Here is a 20,688-nt window from a genome sequence, read left to right on the forward strand (position 1 = left end):
AACCCTAATCCTAACCCTAACCTATACCCTAAACCTAACGCTAACCTAGCCCTGACTAACCCTAACCGTAACCCTGACCCTAAACCTAACTTAAGTTTAACCGCACCCATAAACCTTAGCATAACCGTAACCTAAGCCTAACCCTAACGCTACGTCTAACCCTAAACCAACCCTAATCCTACACCCTAACCGTAGTCCTAACCCTAACCCTAACCCTAACCTGACCCTGACCATAACACTCACCATAACCCTAACATATGTTTAACCATAACCCTAAACCTCAGCATCACCGTAACCTAAGCCTAACCCTAACGCTAAGTCTAAACCTAAACCAACTTTAATCCTAACCCTAACCGTAATCCTAACCCTAACCCCAACCTAACCCTGACCCTGACTATAACGCTGACCCTAACCCTAACCTAAGGTTAACAGTAACCCTAAACCTCACCCTAACACTAACCTAATCATAACACTAACCCTAAGTCTAACCCTAACCTACATTTAACCATAACGCTAAACCTCACCCTAGCCGTAACCTAAGCCTAACACTAACCCTAACCATAACGCTGACCCTAACCCTAACCAAAACCTAACCCTGATCCTGACCATAACTTTGACCCTAACCGTAACCTAAGTTTAACCATAACCCTAAACCTCACCCTATCCCTAACCCTAACCCTGACCCTGACCATAACCCTGATGCTAACCCTAAGTTTAACCATAACCCTAAACCTAACCCTAACCGTAACTCTAACCCTAACCTAACCCTAAACCCTAACATAACCCTAACCCAACCCTAAACCGCAACCTAACCCTAACCCTAACCCAACCCTAATCCTAACCCTAACCCTAATCCTTACTCTGACCTTAAGCCTGACCCTGACCATAATCCAGACCATAATCCTCATCTAAATTTATCCATAAGCCTAAACCTCACCCTAGCCCTAACCTAAGCCTAACACTAACCTATCTGTGTCCCCCCTATCTGTGTCCCCCCATCCCTTTCCCCCACCCTGGGTGTCCCCTCCCCATGGGTGTCACCCCCCCCATCCCTCTAGGTCACTGTGAGGAAACCACAGGGCGCGTGGCAGCGCATGACAGCCCCATGACCGGGGCGGGGGGGGGGGAACACACACACCAACCGTCTGTCCGTCTGTCTGTCACTGGGGGCGTGACCTGGGGGGGCTCCTGTCCCCAGCCTGGGCCTGGGCCCTCCCACCAGTCACCCCAGTTGCAGTCACCTCGGAACTCCAGTTACACCCCAGTGCCAGTCACCCCAGTTGCACCCCAGTACTGGTCACCCAAGTTAACCCATTACTGGTTCCCCCTGTTACTGGTCCCCGCAGTTCCCGCCCTGTCCCCCGCCCGGTGCCGCCCCCCAGGGCGGGTCCCGGTGCGCCCCGACGCTGCGGGGATGGGCACGGGACCTGGGTCGATCGGGGACGGGGCTCGGGACCTGGATTGGGACCGGGATTGGTACTAGGACAGGGATCGGGACGGGGACAGGAACAGGGACCAAGCCCAGAGGCTGCGCTGAGGGGTGGGGACCAGGACCAGCTCCGCAATTGATACCAGAACCAGGATTAGTACCGGGACAGGGACCGGGTTGGTGGTGAGGATTGGTTGTGGCACCGGGACGGGGACTGGAGGCTGCAGTGAGGGGCGGGGACCAGGACAGGGGACCGTGACAAACACTGGACTGGGACGGACACCTGAACCAGGACAGACACTAGCACTGGGACAGATACCAGACCGGGACTGGTGAGGGGTCGGGGGCTGCGGGGAAGGACCGGGAGCAGGACGAGGGACCTGAGGTCCCGGTGAAGGACGGGGACGGTGCCGGTGGCGGTGACAGTGCTGGGGATGCTCCGCGGTGCGATGCTGGTGGCTGTGGCCTACGCAGGGCTGCTGGTCGTGGGGGCGCTGGGGCTGTGGGCTCTGGAGGGGACCCCCCAAACCCCCAACGGCTCCCACTGGGACCCGGCCAGTGCCCTCCTCTTCGTCACCACCCTCCTCACCACCGTGGGTAAGGATGGACATGGGGACCCCTGGGAGATCAGGGACCCTGGGACCCCCAGGACCCCCGGGAGATCTGGGACCCCCACGAGCCCCAGGACCCATCTGAGACCCTCTTGAGATTCAGGACACCTGGGGTGGGGGGGTCACTTCACTAAACCCCCCTCCCCAAAACCCAGGCTACGGCTCGGTGACACCCCTCTCAGCTGCCGGCAGAGCCTTCTGCGCCGCCTACGCCGTGGTGGGCGTCCCTGTCACCATGTTGACCTTGACGGCCACCGCCCGCCGCCTGATGGGTCCCTTGGCCGACCGGCCCCGGCGGTACCTCCAGGTCCACTGGGGGTTCACCCGGCACAGCGCCGCCCGCACCCACTTTGTCCTCTTGGTGGGCGTCACCATGGGGGTCCTGGTGCTTCTCCCTGCCGCCGTATTCCACGTTCTTGAAGACACCTGGAGCTACTTGGACGCCGTTTACTTCTGCGTCATCTCCCTTTGCACCATTGGCCTGGGGGACCTCGTGCCGGCCGAGACACCAGGACAGCCCTTCCGGCAGCTCTACCAAGTGGGTGTTGCCGGTGAGTGGGGTTTGGGGGAGAGATGGAACTCCACAAATTGGTTTTGAGCTGAGTTTAATGAGTTGAGTCAGGTTGAGTTGAGCTGGGTTGAATTGTGTTGAGTTGGGTTGAGTTGTGTTGTGTTGAGTTGGGTCGGATTGAGTTGGATCACGCTGAGTTGGGTCGGGTTGGGTTGGTTATTGTTGGGTTGGGTTTTGTTGGGTAGGGTTGGGTCGAGTTGGGTTGGGTCGAGTTGGGTTGGGTTGGGTTGAGCTGGGTTGGGTTGACTTGAGTTGGGTTGGGTTGAGTTGGGTTGGTTATTGTTGGGTTGGGTTGAGCTGAGTTGGGTCACGTTGAGTTGGGTTGGGTTGAGCTGGGTTGGGTCCAGTTGACCTCTCAACCGTCGTCTCCCCCCAGCCTACCTGCTCCTGGGCCTGACAGGCGTCCTGCTCTTGGCCCAGACCTTCCAGCGCCTGGTCGAGCTCCATGGCGTCACCAGTGTCACCAGTGCCACCTCGTCACCTGCCGGTGACGCTGAAGAAGGCGCCGGCTTGTTGGAGGGGACGAGGGATGGGGAGAAACCAGCTCGGGGGCACAGGGGGTCAGCAATGGGTGACACTGGGGGACACCGTGGGGGGGGACAATAAAAGGGGGGAACCAGAAAGGGGAGGAAATGGCTTCACTGTGTCGATCCCATTATTTTCGGGGGGGTGGATTTGTGCGGGTTGTGAGGGGTGCGGGGGGGTCTCAATCCTGGGAGGACCCAATGCAATGGGGAGTCCCCAGTCCCGGGGGGGCTTCCCCAAATACCACCCCCCCAGACACCCTCGTTTTCTATAAAATCTTTATTCTGTAAAAATGGGTGGGGGGTCCCCAAAACTGCCCCCCTCTCTCCCAGAGGAACACAGCAAGGAGACTCATGGGCGCCCCCCCCCACCATGTGGAGAGGAGGGTCAAGGCACCCCACCCCAACGTTAAGGGAGGGGTCAGGGTGCCCTCCCCCCCCTCCCAAATCCTATATATTTATATATATACACACACAATAAATATGGTGCCACCCCCCATTTTTTGGGGGGTTCCCCCAGGTTTTGGGGGGGGTCATCAGGCCCTGGGGAGGCAGCGGGGGGGGGCGGGGGGCAGGGGGGGCGCATATCCGGCGGGGCAGAGGCAGCGGAAGGAGCCGGGGGTGTTGAGGCAGCGGCCAGGCAGGCAGGGGGGGGGCACACGGGCGCACTCGTCAGCGTCTGGGGGAGAAACGGGGCTTGTGGGTGTCGCTGGGGGGTCAGAGTCGCACGGGGGGCTCGGGGGGCTCGGGGGGGGCTCACCACGGCACTCCAGGTGCGCGGGGTCCAGCCGGTACCCCGGGTCGCAGATGCAGGTGAAGCCGTCGGGGACGCGGACGCAGCGGCCGTGGTGACACCCGCTGAGCACCCCGCAGGGCTCTGACCCCCCCGGGAACAGGGGGAAGGGGGTCACGGCGGGGGGGGCACGCCCTGGCACCCCCCTGCACCCCCAGACGCGACCGGACCCCCCGAAGCCCCCTCAAATCAACCTAGCCCTCCCCAATCCCACTGAACCCCCATCATCCAAACCCACCCCCTGAGCACCCCACGTGGCTCTGACCCCCCCAAAAATATGGCGGGGGGTGGTTTGGGTGCTGGGGGGGTGGGTGTCACGATGGGGGGCGGGGAATGCTTTAGGTCGGGGGGGCGTCACTCACCTTCATCCTCCTCGTCCTCCTCGGGGCCCCCTCCATGGGGTTGGTGCGGGGGGGGGGGCTCAAACCGGGGTCCCCGTGGCCGATGGGCGAGGGAGGGGTCCCCAAAATCCGACCCCGCCTCATAGCGGGGGGGTGCAGGCACATAACCCACCCCCCCCAAAAAATACGGCTCGTAATCCAAGGGCGCGGGGGGGCCCAAAAAATCACGGCCCCCCCCCAAATAATTGTGACCCCCTCCAAAAAAATCTTGGCCCCCCCCAAAATAAATGTTGGGGGGGGGGAACTGGGGGGGGACACGAGGGGGGTGGGGGGGACGCAGAGTGTTGCACAGAAGCTCGAAGTCGTCTGGGGAGGGAAGAAAAACAGGGGGGTTTTGGGGTGACCCCTACACCCCAAAAATGGGGGGGGTGTTAGGGGGTGGGGTCACATTTAAGGGTGGGGTATCATTGTGGGTGGGTGAGATTTGGGGGGACAGGGGGGGTGTCACATTTGGGGGTGGGGGTGGCAGATTTGGGTGCAGGTTCTGGGGGTTGGGGGGGTCACATTTCGGGTGGGGGGGGCAGATTTGGGTGCAGGTTCTGGGGGTTGGGGGGGGTCACATTTCGGGTGGGGGGGGCAGATTTGGGTGCAGGTTCTGGGGGTTGGGGGGGGTCACATTTTGGGTGGGGGGGGCAGATTTGGGTGCAGGTTCTGGGGGTTGGGGGGGTCACATTTTGGGTGGGGGGGGCAGATTTGGGTGCAGGTTCTGGGGGTTGGGGAGGGTCACATTTTGGGGGGGGGGCAGATTTGGGGTCTGGGGTGGGGTCATTTTTGAGGAGCATTTCTCAGTTCCCCTGCAGGGGGCGCTGTGGGGAGGGCAACGCCGCATTTCTTGGGGCGCAGATGTGGGGGGTTTGGGGGGCTCGGGAGTTTGGGGGTTCGGGGCGGGGGGGGGGGGGGTCACCTGTGTTGGGGGAGGGGCAGAGCGCGCACTCCATCCCCCAGGCCTGGCCGAACAGGCAGCAGCACTCGCCGTACGTCACTGGCCCCGCCAGCCGGGGGCTCCCGCACACCAGGTCGGCCCCCACCTCCTGCCAGCACACGGCCCGGGTGTCACCTGGGGGGGGACAGCGTCAGAGACCCCCGGACACCCCACAACAGCCCGGGTGTCACCTGGGTGGGGGGGACAGCATCAGGAACCCCTGGACACCCCACTCCCCCAACTCAGCACCACCCCCCCCACCTCTGGGTGTCGCCTGAGGGGGACATGGGGGGGACGTTGTCAGGACCCCCCTCAGGACCCCCCTCAGCCACCCCCACACCCCCCCCCCAACCCCCACATCAAACAGGGGCGCCCTGGTGACCCCTCCCCCACCCCCGGTGGCAGCCAGGAGCCGGGGGGCAGGGGGGGTGGGGGGTACGGGGGTGTCTCTAAGAGGGGGGGAGGGGTGATGGGGGTGTCTCTAAGAGGGGGTCCCTTGGGGGTGCTGACCCAGGTGGGTGTCGTTGGGGACGCAGCGGCGCTGCGCCGGCTCCAGCACCAGGGGGGGGGCGCAGGCGCAGCGGAACGAGCCCAAAGTGTTGATGCACTCGCCCCCCCCGGGGCACGCGGCCGCCTCTCCGGAGCACTCGTCGATGTCTGGGGGCAAAGGGCAGAGGTCAGGGCGGGGGTCAGAGGTCAGGGCGAGGGTCAGAGGTCAGGGTTGGGGTCAGAGGTCAGGGCGGGGGTCAGAGGTCACGGCGGGGGTCAGAGGTCAGGACGGGGTCCTAGGTCAGGGTGGGGGTCAGAGGTCACGGCGGGGTCAGAGGTCACAGTGGGGGTCAGAGGTCAGGGCAAAGGTCAGAGGTCACGGTGGGGGTCAGAGGTCAGCGAGGCAAAGGTCAGGGGTCATTGCTCACCCACACACTCCAGCTCGTGGGGTTCGTAGTAGAAGCCGGTGGGGCAGAAGCAGCGGAAGCCGGGGGAGGAGTCGAGACACAGGCCCCCCCGGCACAGCGGGGGCGAGAACAGCGCGCACTCGTCCACGTCTGCGCCCACGGGGACAGCGCACGGTCCCCACACCACCCCGAGGGCCCCAAAACCCCCCGAAATCCCCTGAAAGCCCCTAAATACCCCCGAAAATCCCCTGAAACCCCCCAAAATGCCCCCGACCCCCCCCCCAAAAAAACCCTGAAATCCCCCAAAATCCCCCTGAAAATCCCCCAAAATCCCCCCAAAAATCACCTCTAATCCCCCCGAAAACCCCCCAAAAATCCCTGGAGATCTCCCAAAAATCCCCCCGAAAATCCCCCCAAAAATCCCCCCCAAAAATCCCCCAAAAAAGTGCCCCCAAAAATCCCCCCAAAATCCCCTGAAATCCTCCCAAAATCCCCCAAAAATCTCCCAAAAATGCCCCAAAAACGCCCCGACCTCCCCCGAACTGCCCCAGCTCCAGCTCAGCCCAGGGGGGTCACTGACCTTGGGGGGTCCCCTGGGGGCCCGTGGGGACTCGCCCGGGGCCGTGGGGACACAGGGTCATGTGATCACCTGGGGGGGACGCGGGGCGGGGGGTCAGACCTGCCCCCCCCCGGGAATGACCCCAAAACTGGGGCGGACACCGAGGGGGCACAAACGTGGGGGGTTCTCTGGGGTGTCCGGGGGGTCTTACCGGTGCCGGGCGGGGGGCAGCTGCTCGCGGCGGGGCAGCGGGGGCCCCAGGACCCCCCCAGGCTGCAGCAGCACTGCGCGCGGGTCACGTTGGCCGCCAGCAGCCGGCAGGAGGCGCCGTAGCACGCGCCCGGACTCCGGGGTCCCGGGGGCGGATTCTGGGGTTCCCGGGGTGGGGGCTGGGGTTCCCAGGGGGGCAGCTGGGGTTCCCAGGTGGGGGGTTGGGGTTCCCGGGGGGGCAGTTGGGGTTCCCGGAGGGGGGACTGGGGTTCCCAGGGGGGCACTTGGGGTTCCCGGGGTGGGAGCTGGGGTTCCCGGAGTGGGGGTTGGGGTTCCCAGGGGGGCAGTTGGGGTTCCCGGGGAGGGGGCTGGGGTTCCTGGGGGGGCAGTTGAGGTACCCTGGGGGGCGTTTGGGGTTCCTGGGGGAGCAGCTGGGGTTCCCGGAGCGGGGGCTGGGGTTCCCAGGGGGGCAGTTGGGGTAGCCTGGGGGGCATTTGGGGTTCCTGGGGGGGCAGTTGAGGTACCCTGGGGGGTGTCTGGTGTTCCCGGGCAGGCAGTTGGGGTTCCTGGAGGGGGGGCTGGGGTCCCCGGTGGGGGTGGTGCGGTTCCCTGGGGGGCGTCTGGGGTTCCCGGGGGGGCGGTTGCGGTTCCCGGGGGGGCGGTTGGGGCGCGGGGGGCACGCAGCGGGCCGTGTCCGGGTCGTAGCGCTGGCGGCCGTCGCGGCAGAGGCAGCGGAAGGAGCCCGGCAGGTTCTGGCAGCGCTCGGGGCCGCAGGGCGGCGGGACAGACAGACACTCGTCCTCGTCTGGGGACGCGGGACAGCGGTCACCGCGGCCCCATGGCCCCCCATGGGCGCCCAGGTGTCCTCATGGCCCCCCATGGGCGCCCAGGTGTCCCCACGGCCCCCCTTGGGCGCCCAGGTGTCCCCACGGCCCCCCATGTCCCCACGCCCACAAACCTTGGCAGGGGTGGCCTTGTGGCCCGGGCCGGTACCCGGGGTGACAGTGACAGCGGAAGGAGCCGGGGACGTTGTGACAAGTGGCGTGGGGACCGCAGAGCGTGGCGTTGGAGCACTCGTCCTCGTCTGGGGACACGGGGGGCAGGGGGACTTTGGTCTCCGTGTCCCTAAGGCCCTTGATGTCCCCAAGGTCCCTGATGTCCCCCCACGCCCCCATGTCCTCAATGTCCCCAGGTCCCTCACCCACACAGTCCCCGCTGTCCCCCTCCCGGTAGCCGGGGTGACAGCGGGTGACGCAGCGATAGGAGCCGGGGACGTTGTCACAGCGCTGGTCACCGCACAGGGTGTCACCGTACTCCTGGCACTCGTCCACGTCTGCGGGGACAGAGAGGGGACGGGGTACACGGCAGCTTGGGGACACTGCGGACAACCCGCGCACGGGCCAGGGGCAGCCCTGTGTCCCCATGTCCCCATCGTGCCCCCATGTCTCCATCACAGTCCCCATGTCTCAGTGTCCCCATGTCCCTATGTCCCCCCATATCCCCGCTTCCCCCGTGTCCCCACGTCCCAATGTCCCCATACCCCCACACCCCCACGGGCCCACGTCCCCGCATGTCCCTCACCCACACAGTCCCCGCTGTCCCCCTCCTGGTAGCCGGGGTGGCAGCGGGTGACGCAGCGATAGGAGCCGGGGATGTTGTCACAGCGCTGGTCACCGCACAGGGTGTCACCGTACTCCTGGCACTCATCCACGTCTGTGGAGACAGAGAGGGGACAAACCACCCCGGTGTCACCCCCGGCCTTGGGGACACCCGCGTCCCCTCCCCGGGGCGGGTGACAGCCCTTACCGTGACACTGGGCCTGGGTGACATCGGTGCGGAACCCGGGAGGACAGCGACACTCGAAGGAGCCGTCGGTGTTGACGCAGGTGCCGCCGGCGCAGACGTCCCCGCGCTGGCACTCGTCAATGTCTGGGGGACGTGGGGACATGTGGGAGGACACAGGCACAAGGGGGGACACGGGGACTGGAGTGGGGCCATGGGGATGTGGGGACAGGGAGACATGGGGCCATGGGGACAGCCATGGGGACATGGGGACATACAGGGGGACATGGGGACTGGCACGGGGACGTGGAGGGGGATGTGGGGACACGGGGATGTGGGGACACAGTGACGTGGGGACAGGGAGCTGGGACAGAAATGGGAACATGGCGGGGCCAGGCAGGGTGGGGCGGGGCTGGGCGGGGCAGGGCTGTGCAGGGCGGGGCTGTGCAGGGCGGGGCTGTGCAGGGTGGGGCTGGGCGGGGCGGGGCTGGGTGGGGCTGTGCAGGGTGGGGCTGTGCAGGGTGGGGCTGGGCTGGGCGGGGATGGGTGGGGCTGTGCAGGGTGGGGCTGGGCAGGGCGGGGCTGGGCGGGGTGGGGCGTGTCCCACCTTCGCAGGCCCCCCCTGGGGCGGGGCTGTGCAGGGCGGGGCTGGGCGGGGCGGGGCTGTGCAGGGCAGGGTGGGGCTGGGCGGGGCTTGGTGGGGCGTGTCCCACCTTCGCAGGCCCCCCCCAGGGCGGGGCTGCGGAAGCCAGGGGCGCAGACGCAGCCGTAGGACCCGGGGGTGTTGACACACTCGCCGTGCGGGAAGCAGAACTCGCCCTCCAGACACTCGTTGACGTCTGCGGGGACACGGGGACGTCGCGATGTCACCGACGTCACCCGGGGAACGGGGACGCGCGGTGACAACCGCGTGGTGACAACAACTGTGTCCGCAACATCCCGAAGTCAGCCCCGCTGTCAACCGCCCAGGACGGGCTGACAATCGCACAGTGATAGCGATGTCCCCAGTGTCCCCGATGTCCCCAAGTCACCCACCCAGCACCACAGTGACAATCACACGGAGACTTCCCCAGTGTCCCCACGTCCCTCACCCTCGCAGGGTCCCCCGCTGTCCCCCGCCCGGTATCCGCGGTGACAGCGGCAGCCGAACGAGCCCTCAGTGTTGACGCAGTGGCCGTGGGGACCACAGGGGGACCCGGTGACACATTCGTCCACGTCTGCGGGACACGGGGGTGACATTGGGGGGTTGGGGACACCAGGGGGGTCACAGATGACATGGGGTGACACGGGGGGGTGACATTGGGGGTGACACAGGGGGTGACACGGGGATTGACACAGGGGGGCGACACGGGGGGGTGACACGGGGGGGGTGACGGGGGGGTGACACGGGGGGGTGACACGGGGGGGAGACACTGACCTTGGCAGCGGGTGCCGGTGTCCCCGGGTTCGTAGCCCTGGGGACAGTGGCACCGGAAGGTCCCCGGCAGGTTGTGGCAGCGCCCGGGGGCGCAGGGCGGGGGACTCTGGGCACATTCATCCACGTCTGGGGGAGGGGGGGGGGGTCAGGGGGGTCCCTCCCTCCACAGTGGGTGCCCCCCCACTCATGGGACCCCCCCCCCCTCAGCCCCACTCATGGGCACCCCCCGAGCAGTACCGTGGGTCCCCCACCATGGTCTCCCCCCCCTCAATGGTGCAGTGGGGGCCCCCCAAACCCCACCCATGGGTACAACCCCCCCACCAAACCCCACCCATGGGTACAACCCACCCCCCCCCCAGCCAATGGGTGCCTTCCCACCCACGCGTGCCTCCCCCACCCAACACCCTCCCCTCCGTGGGCGCCCCCTCTGCCCCCCCCCCCACTCCGGCAGGTGACCCAACACGCAGTGGGTGCCCCCCCCACCACGGTGCCCCCCCCGTACCGGTGCAGTGGGTGCCGTGGGTGCTCAGCCAATAGCCCGGGTTGCAGACGCAGCTGTAGCCGCTGCCCCCCGCCCGGGGGACGCAGCGCCCGGGGCCGCACACCCCGGGGGGGCACCCGGGCCGGGGCGCTGGGGGCACAGGGGGAGCACCGGTTGTGCACACCAACGAGGGTGGGCGTGCAACGGGGGGCGCACGTGTGCAAACACACACGCCGCGGGGAAGGCGTGCAGCAGCGCACCGGTGTGCAAATGCGCGTGCAACGCTGCACGCGTGTGCAAATGTGCGTGTGATGGGGCGCGTGTGCGACTGCGCGTGCGATGGTGCGTGTGTGTGACTGTGCGTGCGATGGTGCACACACGTGTGCGAGTGTGCGTGCGATGGGGCGCGTGTGCGACTGCGCGTGCGATGGTGCGTGTGTGCGACTGTGCGTGCGATGGTGCACACACGTGTGCGAGTGTGCGTGTGATGGGGCGCGTGTGCGACTCCGCGTGCGATGGTGCGTGTGTGCGACTGTGCGTGCGATGGTGCACACACGTGTGCAAGTGTGCGTGCGATGGGGCGCGTGTGCGACTGCGCGTGCGATGGTGCGCACACGTGTGCAAGTGTGCGTGCACGCAGATGCTTGTGCATGCATGAAACCACGCACGCGTGTGCAACAACTCACACGTGCGACTGTGCGTGCAACTGTGTATGCAACAGTGCGCACACGTGCAAGTGTGCGTGCATGCAGCTGCTTGTGCACGCATGAAACCACGCACGAGTGTGCAACACACACACAACTGTGCACGCAATCGTGTGTGCACACGGGAAACAACTGTGCACAACCATGCAAACACATGCGGGGGTGCACAACCGCTCGAGCACGTGTGAAACAACCATGCAAACACACACGTGTGTGCACAACCGCTTGAGCACACCTGAAACAACCGTGCAAACACACACGTATGCACACACAACCGCTTGAGCATGTGTGAAACAACCGTGCACAACCGTGCACAACCGTGCAAACACACGTGTGTGCACACACACAACCGCTCAAGCACGTGTGAAACAACCGTGCAAACACATACGTGTGCACACAACCGCTCGAGCACGTGTGAAACAACCGTGCACAACCATGCAAACACACGTGTGTGCACACACACAACCGCTTGAGCATGTGTGAAACAACCGTGCACAACCGTGCAAACACACGTGTGTGCACACACACAACCGCTCAAGCACGTGTGAAACAACCGTGCACAACCGTGCAAACACGCGTGTGCAGCCGCTTGTGAAGCAGCCGTGAGCAAGCAGCCCCACCCGCGCACACGCGTGTGCCGCCGCGTGCCCGCCCCTCCCCCGCTCACCTGCCCGGGTGGGGGCGGGGCGCCGCAGCCCCCCCCGCGGAACAACCACGACCTCGGGCGGCGGCGGCGGCAGCGGCGGCCTCGTGGGGACGGGGGGGGACACGGGGGTGACCCCCCCCGGGGGCGCTGCGGGGGGAGGGGATGGTGAGCCCAGGGTGCCCGAGGCCGTTTAGGGGTGCGGGGGGAGGGGGTCTGGGCGCTCACGGGTGACACCGGGGATATCGGGGACACGGGTGACGCCGGGGCCGCCGGGGCCCAGGTAGCGGGTGTCGATGCGCAGGTCGGAGGCCGAATAGTGGTAGCCGGGGCCGGCCGGGCAGATCTCGCGGAACTCGGCTGGGGGGGCGAATTAGCTCATTAGCGGGGGGGGGGCCAAAAATCTGGGGCCACCCAATAGGCCCCATGGGGCGGCAAAGGGGGTGGGAAGGGACTCAAGAATTCAGGGGGGACCCAGGAGTTTGGAAGGGACCCAGGTGTTTGGGAGGGGACCCAGGCGTTCAGGGGGGAACCCAGGCGTTCGGGAGGGGACCCAGGCGTTCGGGAGGGGACCCAGGGGTTCGGGGCGGACCCAGGCGTTCAGGGGGGACCCAGGCATTCGGGAGGGACCCAGGCGTTTGGGAGGGACCCAGGCGTTCTGGAGGGGACCCAGGCGTCCAGGAGGGGACCCAGGCATCCAGGAGGGGACCCAGGTATTTGGGGGAGACCCAGGCGTTCGGGAGGGGACCCAGGCGTTCGGGGGGGACCCAGGCGTTCGGGAGGGGACCCAGGCGTTCGGGGGTCGCAGGCGCTGGGGCACACCGGAGCCGAAGGGGGGGCAGCGCTCACAGTGCCCCCCCCAGGCCTTGCCCACGCGGCTGCAGCAGCAGATCTGGCGCGTGATGTTGCGCAGGGTGGGGAGGGCGCAGCGCCGCCCCTCCCCCAGCACCCGGAAGCATGGGCCCCGCGCCTCAGACAGCACCTGCTGGGCTGGGGGAGGGGCGGGCTCAGCACCCCCCCCCACCCCAGCGCCTCCCAGTCCAGCCCAGTCCATCCCAGTCCCCCCCATCCCCATCCCAGTCCATCCCAATCCATCCCAGTCCATCCCAGTCCATCCCAGTCCCACCCAGTCCCCACCCCAATCCATCCCAGTCCATCCCAATCCCCATCCCAATCCATTCCAGTCCAGCCCAGTCCCCCCCATCCCCATCCCAGTCCATCACAGTTCATCCCAATCCCCATGCCAATCCATCCCAGTCCCCATCCCCATCCCCATCCCAATCCATCCCAGTCCATCCCACTCCATCCCAGTCCCCATCCCAATCCATCCAAGTCCATCCCAATCCCAGTCCATCCCAGTCCATCCCAATCCATTCCAGTCCATCCCAATCCATCCCAGTCCTTCCCAATCCATCCCAGTCCATCCAAGTCCATCCCAATCCATCCCAATCCCCATCCCAATCCATCCCAGTCCCTCCCAGTCCCTCCCAGTCCACCCCAGCTGGACGCACAGATGCAGGCCACCCGGGCCGAGTCGAGCAGGAAGCCGGGGGGGCAGCGACACGTGAACCCCCCCCGGGTGTTGGTGCAGAGCCCCCGGCGGCACAGCGCCCCCTGCTGGCACTCGTCGATGTCTGGGGGGACACGACAGACCGGGGGTCACCCCAACCCCCAAAAACCCTTCACCCCCCCACCAAAAAACCCTTCCCCCCCCACCAAAAAAACAACAACCCCCCCAAATCACGTCCCCCGCACAGCACCCCCTGCTGGCCCCCAGTGACATCTGGGGGGGACACAATAAACTGGGGGCACCAACACCCAAAAAAAACCCTAATAGCCCCAAAAAAACACATTCCAACCCCCCCGCCTCCAACCCCGCCCTCCAACCCCGCCTCCCCCCACCCACCCTGACACGTCCCGTTCAGCCGCTGGAATCCGGGGGGACACGGGGGGACACCTGGTGACACAGCTGGGGGGACACACATGAGACCCCCCCGGTGTCCCCAACACCCCCAGTATCCCCAACACCCCAAGTATCCCCAACACCCCCTTGGTGTCCCCAACACCCCCCTGGCGTCCCCAACCCCCCCAGTGTCCCCAACACACCCCTGGTGTCCCTACACCCCCCCAGTGTCCCCAACACCCCGATGTCCCCTCGTCCCATGTTCCCCTGTCCCCATGTCGTCACTGTTTTCCCCCCTGTCCCCATGTCCCCCCATCCCCCTGTGTCCCCCCCATCCCCTCCATGTCCCCCCATGTCCCCCCCCATCTCCTCCATGTCCCCCATCTCCCCATTGTCTCATGTCCCCCCTGTGTCCCCCATGCCCTCACCATTGTCCCTGTTGTCCCACCACCCCCCTATGTCCCCCCATCCCCCCGTGTCCCCATGTCCCCCGTGTCCCCATGTCCCCCCATCCCCCGTGTCCCCCCGTGTCCCCCCATCCCCCCCCGTGGCCCCGTGTCCTCACCGTTGTCGCTGGTGTCCCCGTTGTCCCCAGGGCAGCGCTGACACTCGCTGACCCCCCAGCCGCCCCTCCCCCCCCCCGGCAGCAGACGCGGCGCGTGCGGAGCCCGGGGAGGGGGGCGGAGCACTGGGGGAGGGGCGGGTTGGGGGCGGGGGGACACGGCCCCCCTGCTCCCCATTGACACTCACAGGACACCAACAGGCATCCCACGGACACCCACGGACACCCATAGACATCCCATGGACACCAACAGACACCCCACGGACACCCACGGACACCCATAGACGCCCCATTGACACTCACAGACACCACAGACACCAACTGACACCCCACAGACACCCATAGACACCCCATAAACAACCCACAGACACCCACAGACACCCCACAGACACCACCAGACACCCCATGGACACCCACAGATGCCCATAGACACCCATAGACACCCCACAGACAGCCCACAGACACCCATAGACACCCCACAGACACCCCATAGACACCCCATGGACACCCATGGACACCCCACGGACACCCATGGACACCCATAAACACCCCACGGACACCCCATGGACAACCATAGACACTCATAGACACCCACAGACACCCCATAGACACCCCCAGACACCCCACAGACACCCCACAGACACCCATAGACGCCCCACGGACACCCCACGGACACCCCCAATCCGGAACCTCCCAAGTCCCCTCCTGTCCCCCCAGCGCCCGTGTGTGTCCCCCCCCCATCCTCCGTCACCCGTGTCCCCTCCCATCCCCCCTGTCCCCCCACCCCCATCGCCCCCTCCCCACTCACCTGCCCTCCCCTCACGACCCGGAAGCAATACCCCGAACCCCTTCCTCATCTTCCTCTTCGGACGGGCGGGGGGGAGGGGCCGCTGAGCGCGAGCACGCGGGGGGGGGCCGTGCGGTGGGGGGAGGGGGGGTCGCCCCCCGCCCCTCCCCCCCCCGCACCCTCTCCACGCCGTGAATGGCGACAGGGGCGGCGGGGGGGTGGCGCACGAGGACGGTCACGAGGGACTGGGCACCCTGAGGGTGCGGGGGGGGTACGTGCGTGGGGCGTCCCGTGGGTGGGAGGTCCCGTGGGTGGGTGGGTCATGTGGGTGCGGGGGGTCCCATGGGTGGGGGGGGTCACGTGGATGCCAGGGTCCCGTGGGTGGGGGGGGTCCCGTGGGTGGGGGGGACGTGGGTGGGGGGTCACGTGGGTGCAGGGGTCCCATGGGTGGGGGGGTCACATAGATGCGGGGGTCCCGTGGGTGCGGGAGTATGTGGGTGGGGGTCGGTCCGTGGGTTCGGGGTCCCGTGGGTGGGGGGGGGGTCACGTGTGGGGGATGGTCCATGGATGGAGGATCCCGTGGGGGGGGGGGGTCACGTGGGTGCGGAGGTCCCAATGGGTGAGGGGTATGTGGGTGGGGGCTCCCGTGGGTGTGGAGGTCCCATGGATGGGGGGGTCCCGTGGATGGGAGGGTCACGTGGGTGCAGGGGTCCCATGGGGTGGGGGGGGGGTCCCATGGATGGGGGGGTCCCGTGGGTGGGGGGGGTCCCGTGGGTGGGGGGGGTCCCGTGTGGGGGGGTGTCCATGGATGGGGGGGTCCCGTGGGTGGGGGGGTCCTGTGGGTGCTGTAGCACCCACCGCCCCCCCAAAAAAAGCCCAGCAGCAGCAGGGCGGGTGCGGGGGTGTCCTCACCATCCTCGTCCTCGCGGTGATTGGCCAAGGGGAGGGTGTAGATGGACTGCGTGAGTTCCTGGGGGGCAGGGGGGGGCCCCCCCCGCGTTTTGGGGTGCCCCCCCCCGGGTGAGGTTGGCGGGCAGGTGGCAGAACCTGCCGGTGAACTGGGGGGGGCACAGGCAGGTGCTGGGGTGGGCGCAGATGCCGCCGTTCTGGCACAGCAGGGGGGCAGACGACTGCAACAGAAACGGAGGGGGGCACCCCAAAATTGGGGACCCCCCAAAAACAACAATGCAAACAACCCGGGTGATGATGCTGGGGGGGTAATGGGGAGGGGGGGTAATGGGGGGGGGGGTGTCCCCCAACATCCAGAAGGCAAAGATTGGAGCAAAAGGGGACCCAGGAGTGCGGGGAGGGACCCAAGCGTTCGGGGAGGGACCCAAGCATTCTGGGAGGGACCCAGGAGTGCGGGGAGGGACCCAGGCGTCCGGAGAGGACCCAGGCGTCCGGCTTCCAACTTTTTCTTGGGGCCCCAAGTGTTTATTTTGCGAATTCGCGGCGCTTTCCCCCGGCCGCCCGATGAGCTCATGGTGCTGCGTGGGTGGGGCCCCTCCCCCCCAGCACCCATCCCCCCCCCCGAGAAGGGACAGGGGGGAGGGGGGTGCTTTAGGGTCCCCCCCCCACCCTGCGACCCTCCCATGAATGGGTGCAGCGGGGGGGGGGGGAGCTGTGGGACCCTCCAAGACCCCCATGGGGATTTTGGCGGGGTGGGGGGTGGGGGTGGGGGGGGGAGCAGGTGCAGCCCAACCCCCACCCTCAACCAGGGACCCTTTACCAGCCCCCTCCCCCACTTTAGGGCCCCCCCACACACACACTTTAGGGCCCCCCCATTTTACCACCTTCCCCGTTTACCAGACCACCCCCCCTCCCCAATTTACCGTCCCCCCAACTTACGAGCCCCTCTCCCACTTTACAGCCCCCCCGCCCCGTTTTACCGCCCCCCCCCCCCATTTACCGGCTTCCCCCCCACTTTCCCGCTCCCCGTGTCCCCCCCCGCACTGACCGAGCCTGAAGCCGCTGTCCCCGGGGGGGTCGGGGCCGCTCTCCAGGGCGGTGACATTTCCCCGGGGACACACTTGGGGACATCGCCCCCCCCCCGGAGCAGCGGAAGCGGCAGCGGGGGGGGGTGAAGCGGAGCCGGAGCCGCGGGGGACCCCTCCGGGCCCCCCCCCGGGGTCACGGCCACGGTCACCGGCAGCGCCAGCGACGCGGCGGCGGCGGCGGCCAAGAGCAGCGCGGGGGCCCATCGCGGGTTCGAGTCCCGGCTGCGACCGAGCGGCGGCGGGGGGGACATGGGAGGGGGACACGCCCCGGGGTGGGGACAGGTGGGGACCCCGCCCCAAAGTCACGGTCAAGCCACGTGGGGCGCAACGTGGGGGACACAGGGACAGTGTGGGGGGGGATATGGGGGAGACTGGGGGTTGAACTTGGGGCAGAGTGGGGGGGGCACTGGGGGACAGGAGACCCCCTGGGGGACATTGAGGGGGGAAACTGGGGGGGTAAATGGGGCACCGGGAGGGGACACTGCGGGGGGACAGGGGACACTGGGGGGGGGACATGCGGGGGACACGGGGACAGCTCGGGGGGGTGACACACACACGGATGTCCCCAGCGGGGCCCCATCACCTCTCCAGCCCCCCGCACCAGCCGCCGGTGACGTCACCCGGACGCCTGGGTCCCCTCTGGGGGAGATGAGGATGGGGACGTCCCCGGCCCCACCCGCTGCCCCGCGGCCAATGAACGGCGCCGCGTCCTGAGCGGCTCTTCCCGCCACCGCCCGCCGAGGCTCCGCCCGCTGCACCAAGCCCCGCCCCTCCTGCCGCTCCCGCCCGCCGAGGCTCCGCCCCTTACCAAGGCCACGCCTGCCAAGACCACGCCCTTGATCCCGCCCCACCTCTTATTGTACTCCTGGCTCCGGCCCCTTACCTAAGCCCCTCCCCTTTTCGTGCTCCCACACTCCGAGGCTCCGCCTCCGCCGTCAGGCCCCGCCCCTTTTGCCCCCGCTGATGGCGGGGGGCGGGAGGGGGGGCAGCTATAGGGGGTCTATAGGTGCCGGGGGGTGTCACCTATGGGGCCTGTAGGGAACCCCCCAAACACTACACCCTGCCCCAAAAAAACCCACACGGGGCTGGAAAAACGGGGTTGTATTTGGGGGGGGGGGCAAAATTGCAGTGTGGGAGAGTGTGGTGGGGGGGGGGCAAAATTAAGGCACAGAATATGGGGGCGGGGGGCTGTCCCGCCTGACAAGGGGTGCAGCACCCCCCCAAACCCCTCAGACACCAAACCCAGCCCCCCCCCAGCCCCCAAATTTGTGCCCCCCCCCATTGACCACCCCATCGGTGGGACACAGGACGGTTTATTTGGGGGGGGGGGGATGCTCCAGGTGCAATGTCTGCAGAGAGACTCTGGGTACAATGCAGGGGGGGAAAGGGTTGGCCCCCCCCGGGGCCACTTACCTTGGGGGGGGGGGGGGTGCAGTTGGGGTATCTTTAGGGGGGGGGGGGGCAGTCTGGGTGGGTTTCTTTGGGGGTGAGGGCATTTTTGGGGGGGTCTGGGGTGGACACAAAGGGACGTTTTGGGGTTGGGGGGGCTCTGAATTACCCCAAATTTGGGGGTTCTTTTTTTTGGGGGTGGGGGGGAGACGGACTCCAGGGGTCAACAAGGGTTTGTGGAGGGGGGAGTTTTAGGGCTGGGGGAGCAGCAACAAGGATCTTTTGGGGGAATCCAGTGCCAAAACAAGGGGGTGTTTGTGTTGTTTGGCCCTGAATGACCCCAATTTGGGTTCTTCCCGGGGGGGGCAAAAAGAAATTTTCAGGGGGGGGCGACAAGGAGAATTCCTCAGGTTCGGGGGGGGGGGGGGTTTAGGGCAGCAACGAGGAGGGGCGCATCTAGGGGCAAACCAAGGCGGGTCTTTGGGCGGGGGGGGGTGTATCTAGGGGCAAACCAAGGCGGGTTTCTGGGCGGGGGGGGCTGTGGGCGACCCTCCCGTGGGGTTTTCGCGGGGGGGGGGTCACTTCTTGGCGAAGGAGATCTTCATGGCGTTGCTCTGGGTGATTTTGAAGCCCTGCAGCGCGTCCCGCGCTGCCCCCCGCCTGCACCTCGCCGTCAAACTCCACGAACGCGATGTCGTGGCGCCCGGGCACCAACCGCACCTCCTTGAACCCCGGGAACCTGCGCGGGCGGTTGGGGGGCACGTCAGGGGACCCCCCTTAACCCCCCCCCCAAACCTGAGCCCCCCCCCCAAACAAACACTCACTGGTTGAAGAGCATGGAGAGCATCAGCTCGTTGGTCTCCTCAGGCAGGTTGGTCAGGAACAGGATGTGGTTTGGGGGGTTTTCTGAGAGCTGGGGGGGGGGCAGAAAAAAAGGGGGTCAGTGCTGAGATGCCTTCCCCACAACCCAACCCCCCCCCCCATCCCGCCCAAGCTCAATATTGGCATTTTTCGCCCCGATTTTGGTCACTCACCGTCTGCGCCGGCGGCAGCACCTGCTGGGGGGGCAGCCCAGGCGGCATCCCCGGGGGGGGGCAGCATGCCCGGGGGGGGCAGGTACGGGGGCTGCCCCCCCCACGTGCTGCAGCAGCCGCGGCGCCTGGGGCAGCGCGGCCATGCCCTGCAACGCCAAAACCGCAGCTTTTCAGCCCAGAATCACAGACGCTCACCCAAATCAGTGAGGTTCCACCCCCCCCAAATCGCAGCCGTGCACCCCAAATCACAGCCGTGCACCCCAAATCGCAGCTATTCATTCACCCCAAGTCACAGCTATTCACCCCAAATCACAGCTATCCATTCACCCAAATCACAGCTATTCACCCAAATCACAGCTATTCACCCCAAATCACAGCTATCCACCCCAAATCACAGCTATTCATTCACCCCAAATCACAGCTATTCACCCCAAATCACAGCTATTCATTCACCCCAAATCACAGCTATTCAACCAAATCACACCTATTCACCCCAAATCACACCTATTCACCCCAAATCACACCTATTCACCCCAAAATCAAAATGCTACATATTCCACCCCAAATCCCACACATTCCACCCCAAATCCCCCCCTCCCCCACAACCCCCCCCTCCAACCCCCCCGTCTTCCTCTTCAAACCCACCCACCCCCCCAGGGCTCCCCGCATCCCCCCACCCCCCCCCCCCGCCCCAAACCCCCCCGAACTCACGGCGGCCGCCCCCCCCGCTGCCCTTCTTGGCCGCCTCCTGGCCCTTGGGCTTCTTCTTGTCCCTCTTCCTGTCCCTCTCCACGAAGGTGCCCTTCATCTTGGCCACGATGTCCGAGTCGCTCTTGGCGTACTGGATGCGCTGGGGGCGGCGTTGGGGTGAGAGCGCCCGGGGGGGGGGCGCGCGGGGGGGCGGGGGCTCAACCATGGGCTTGTCGTAGAAGGGGAAGCCCTGCATGGAGCGCAGGGCGCTGGTGGCGCTGCTCAGCTCCTTGAAGATGACGAAGGCCTGGCCCCGCATGCGCAGCCCCCGCGACACCAGGATGTCCAGGATTTGCCCAAAATTGCGAGAAGATGGCGTACAA

At 66.4% G+C, this 20,688-nt stretch overlaps 3 protein-coding genes across 5 annotated transcripts; 1 reads left to right on the top strand and 2 right to left on the bottom strand.

The window, feature by feature from the left end:
• The first annotated feature begins 1,304 nt into the window (after positions 1-1,304).
• Positions 1,305-3,586, top strand: LOC110356467 (potassium channel subfamily K member 6). 2 transcript variants are annotated; one of them, XM_065048310.1, is made up of 3 exons: positions 1,305-2,026; positions 2,223-2,591; positions 2,988-3,586. In XM_065048310.1, exons 1-3 carry the CDS (start codon positions 1,864-1,866, stop codon positions 3,215-3,217), a joined length of 762 nt encoding a protein of 253 aa, XP_064904382.1. In that variant the 5' UTR covers positions 1,305-1,863; the 3' UTR covers positions 3,218-3,586. The 2 variants fall into 2 exon arrangements, with proteins under 2 accessions (XP_064904382.1, XP_064904381.1); XM_065048309.1 differs by having other exon boundaries at positions 1,317-2,026; positions 2,196-2,591.
• Positions 3,398-15,292, bottom strand: LOC135578101 (latent-transforming growth factor beta-binding protein 4-like). Of its 2 annotated transcripts, XM_065048308.1 has the most exons (23): positions 15,217-15,292; positions 14,412-14,534; positions 13,850-13,912; positions 13,455-13,577; positions 12,766-12,933; positions 12,172-12,303; positions 11,968-12,093; positions 10,618-10,746; positions 10,116-10,241; positions 9,790-9,915; positions 9,412-9,537; positions 8,723-8,845; positions 8,498-8,629; positions 8,118-8,249; positions 7,875-8,000; positions 6,918-7,721; positions 6,728-6,796; positions 6,169-6,297; positions 5,762-5,908; positions 5,234-5,386; positions 4,291-4,635; positions 3,896-4,012; positions 3,398-3,814 (listed from the first exon to the last, which is right to left on the bottom strand). In XM_065048308.1, exons 1-23 carry the CDS (start codon positions 15,263-15,265, stop codon positions 3,672-3,674), a joined length of 3,711 nt encoding a protein of 1,236 aa, XP_064904380.1. In that variant the 5' UTR covers positions 15,266-15,292; the 3' UTR covers positions 3,398-3,671. The 2 variants fall into 2 exon arrangements, with proteins under 2 accessions (XP_064904380.1, XP_064904379.1); XM_065048307.1 differs by lacking the exon at positions 15,217-15,292 and having other exon boundaries at positions 14,412-15,047.
• A 2,986-nt stretch (positions 15,293-18,278) lies between these two features.
• On the bottom strand, positions 18,279-20,681 carry LOC135578102 (U1 small nuclear ribonucleoprotein A-like). Its single transcript, XM_065048312.1, is given in 6 exon segments — positions 18,279-19,237; positions 19,239-19,320; positions 19,406-19,494; positions 19,616-19,761; positions 20,327-20,465; positions 20,529-20,681. Coding segments are annotated over 6 exon segments (630 nt in total). The 5' UTR covers positions 20,625-20,681; the 3' UTR covers positions 18,279-19,159.
• Positions 20,682-20,688: the final 7 nt, after the last annotated feature.

This window comes from Columba livia, unplaced genomic scaffold (genome assembly GCF_036013475.1).
Source record: "Columba livia isolate bColLiv1 breed racing homer unplaced genomic scaffold, bColLiv1.pat.W.v2 Scaffold_483, whole genome shotgun sequence".
Taxonomy (NCBI): Eukaryota; Metazoa; Chordata; class Aves; order Columbiformes; family Columbidae; genus Columba; species Columba livia.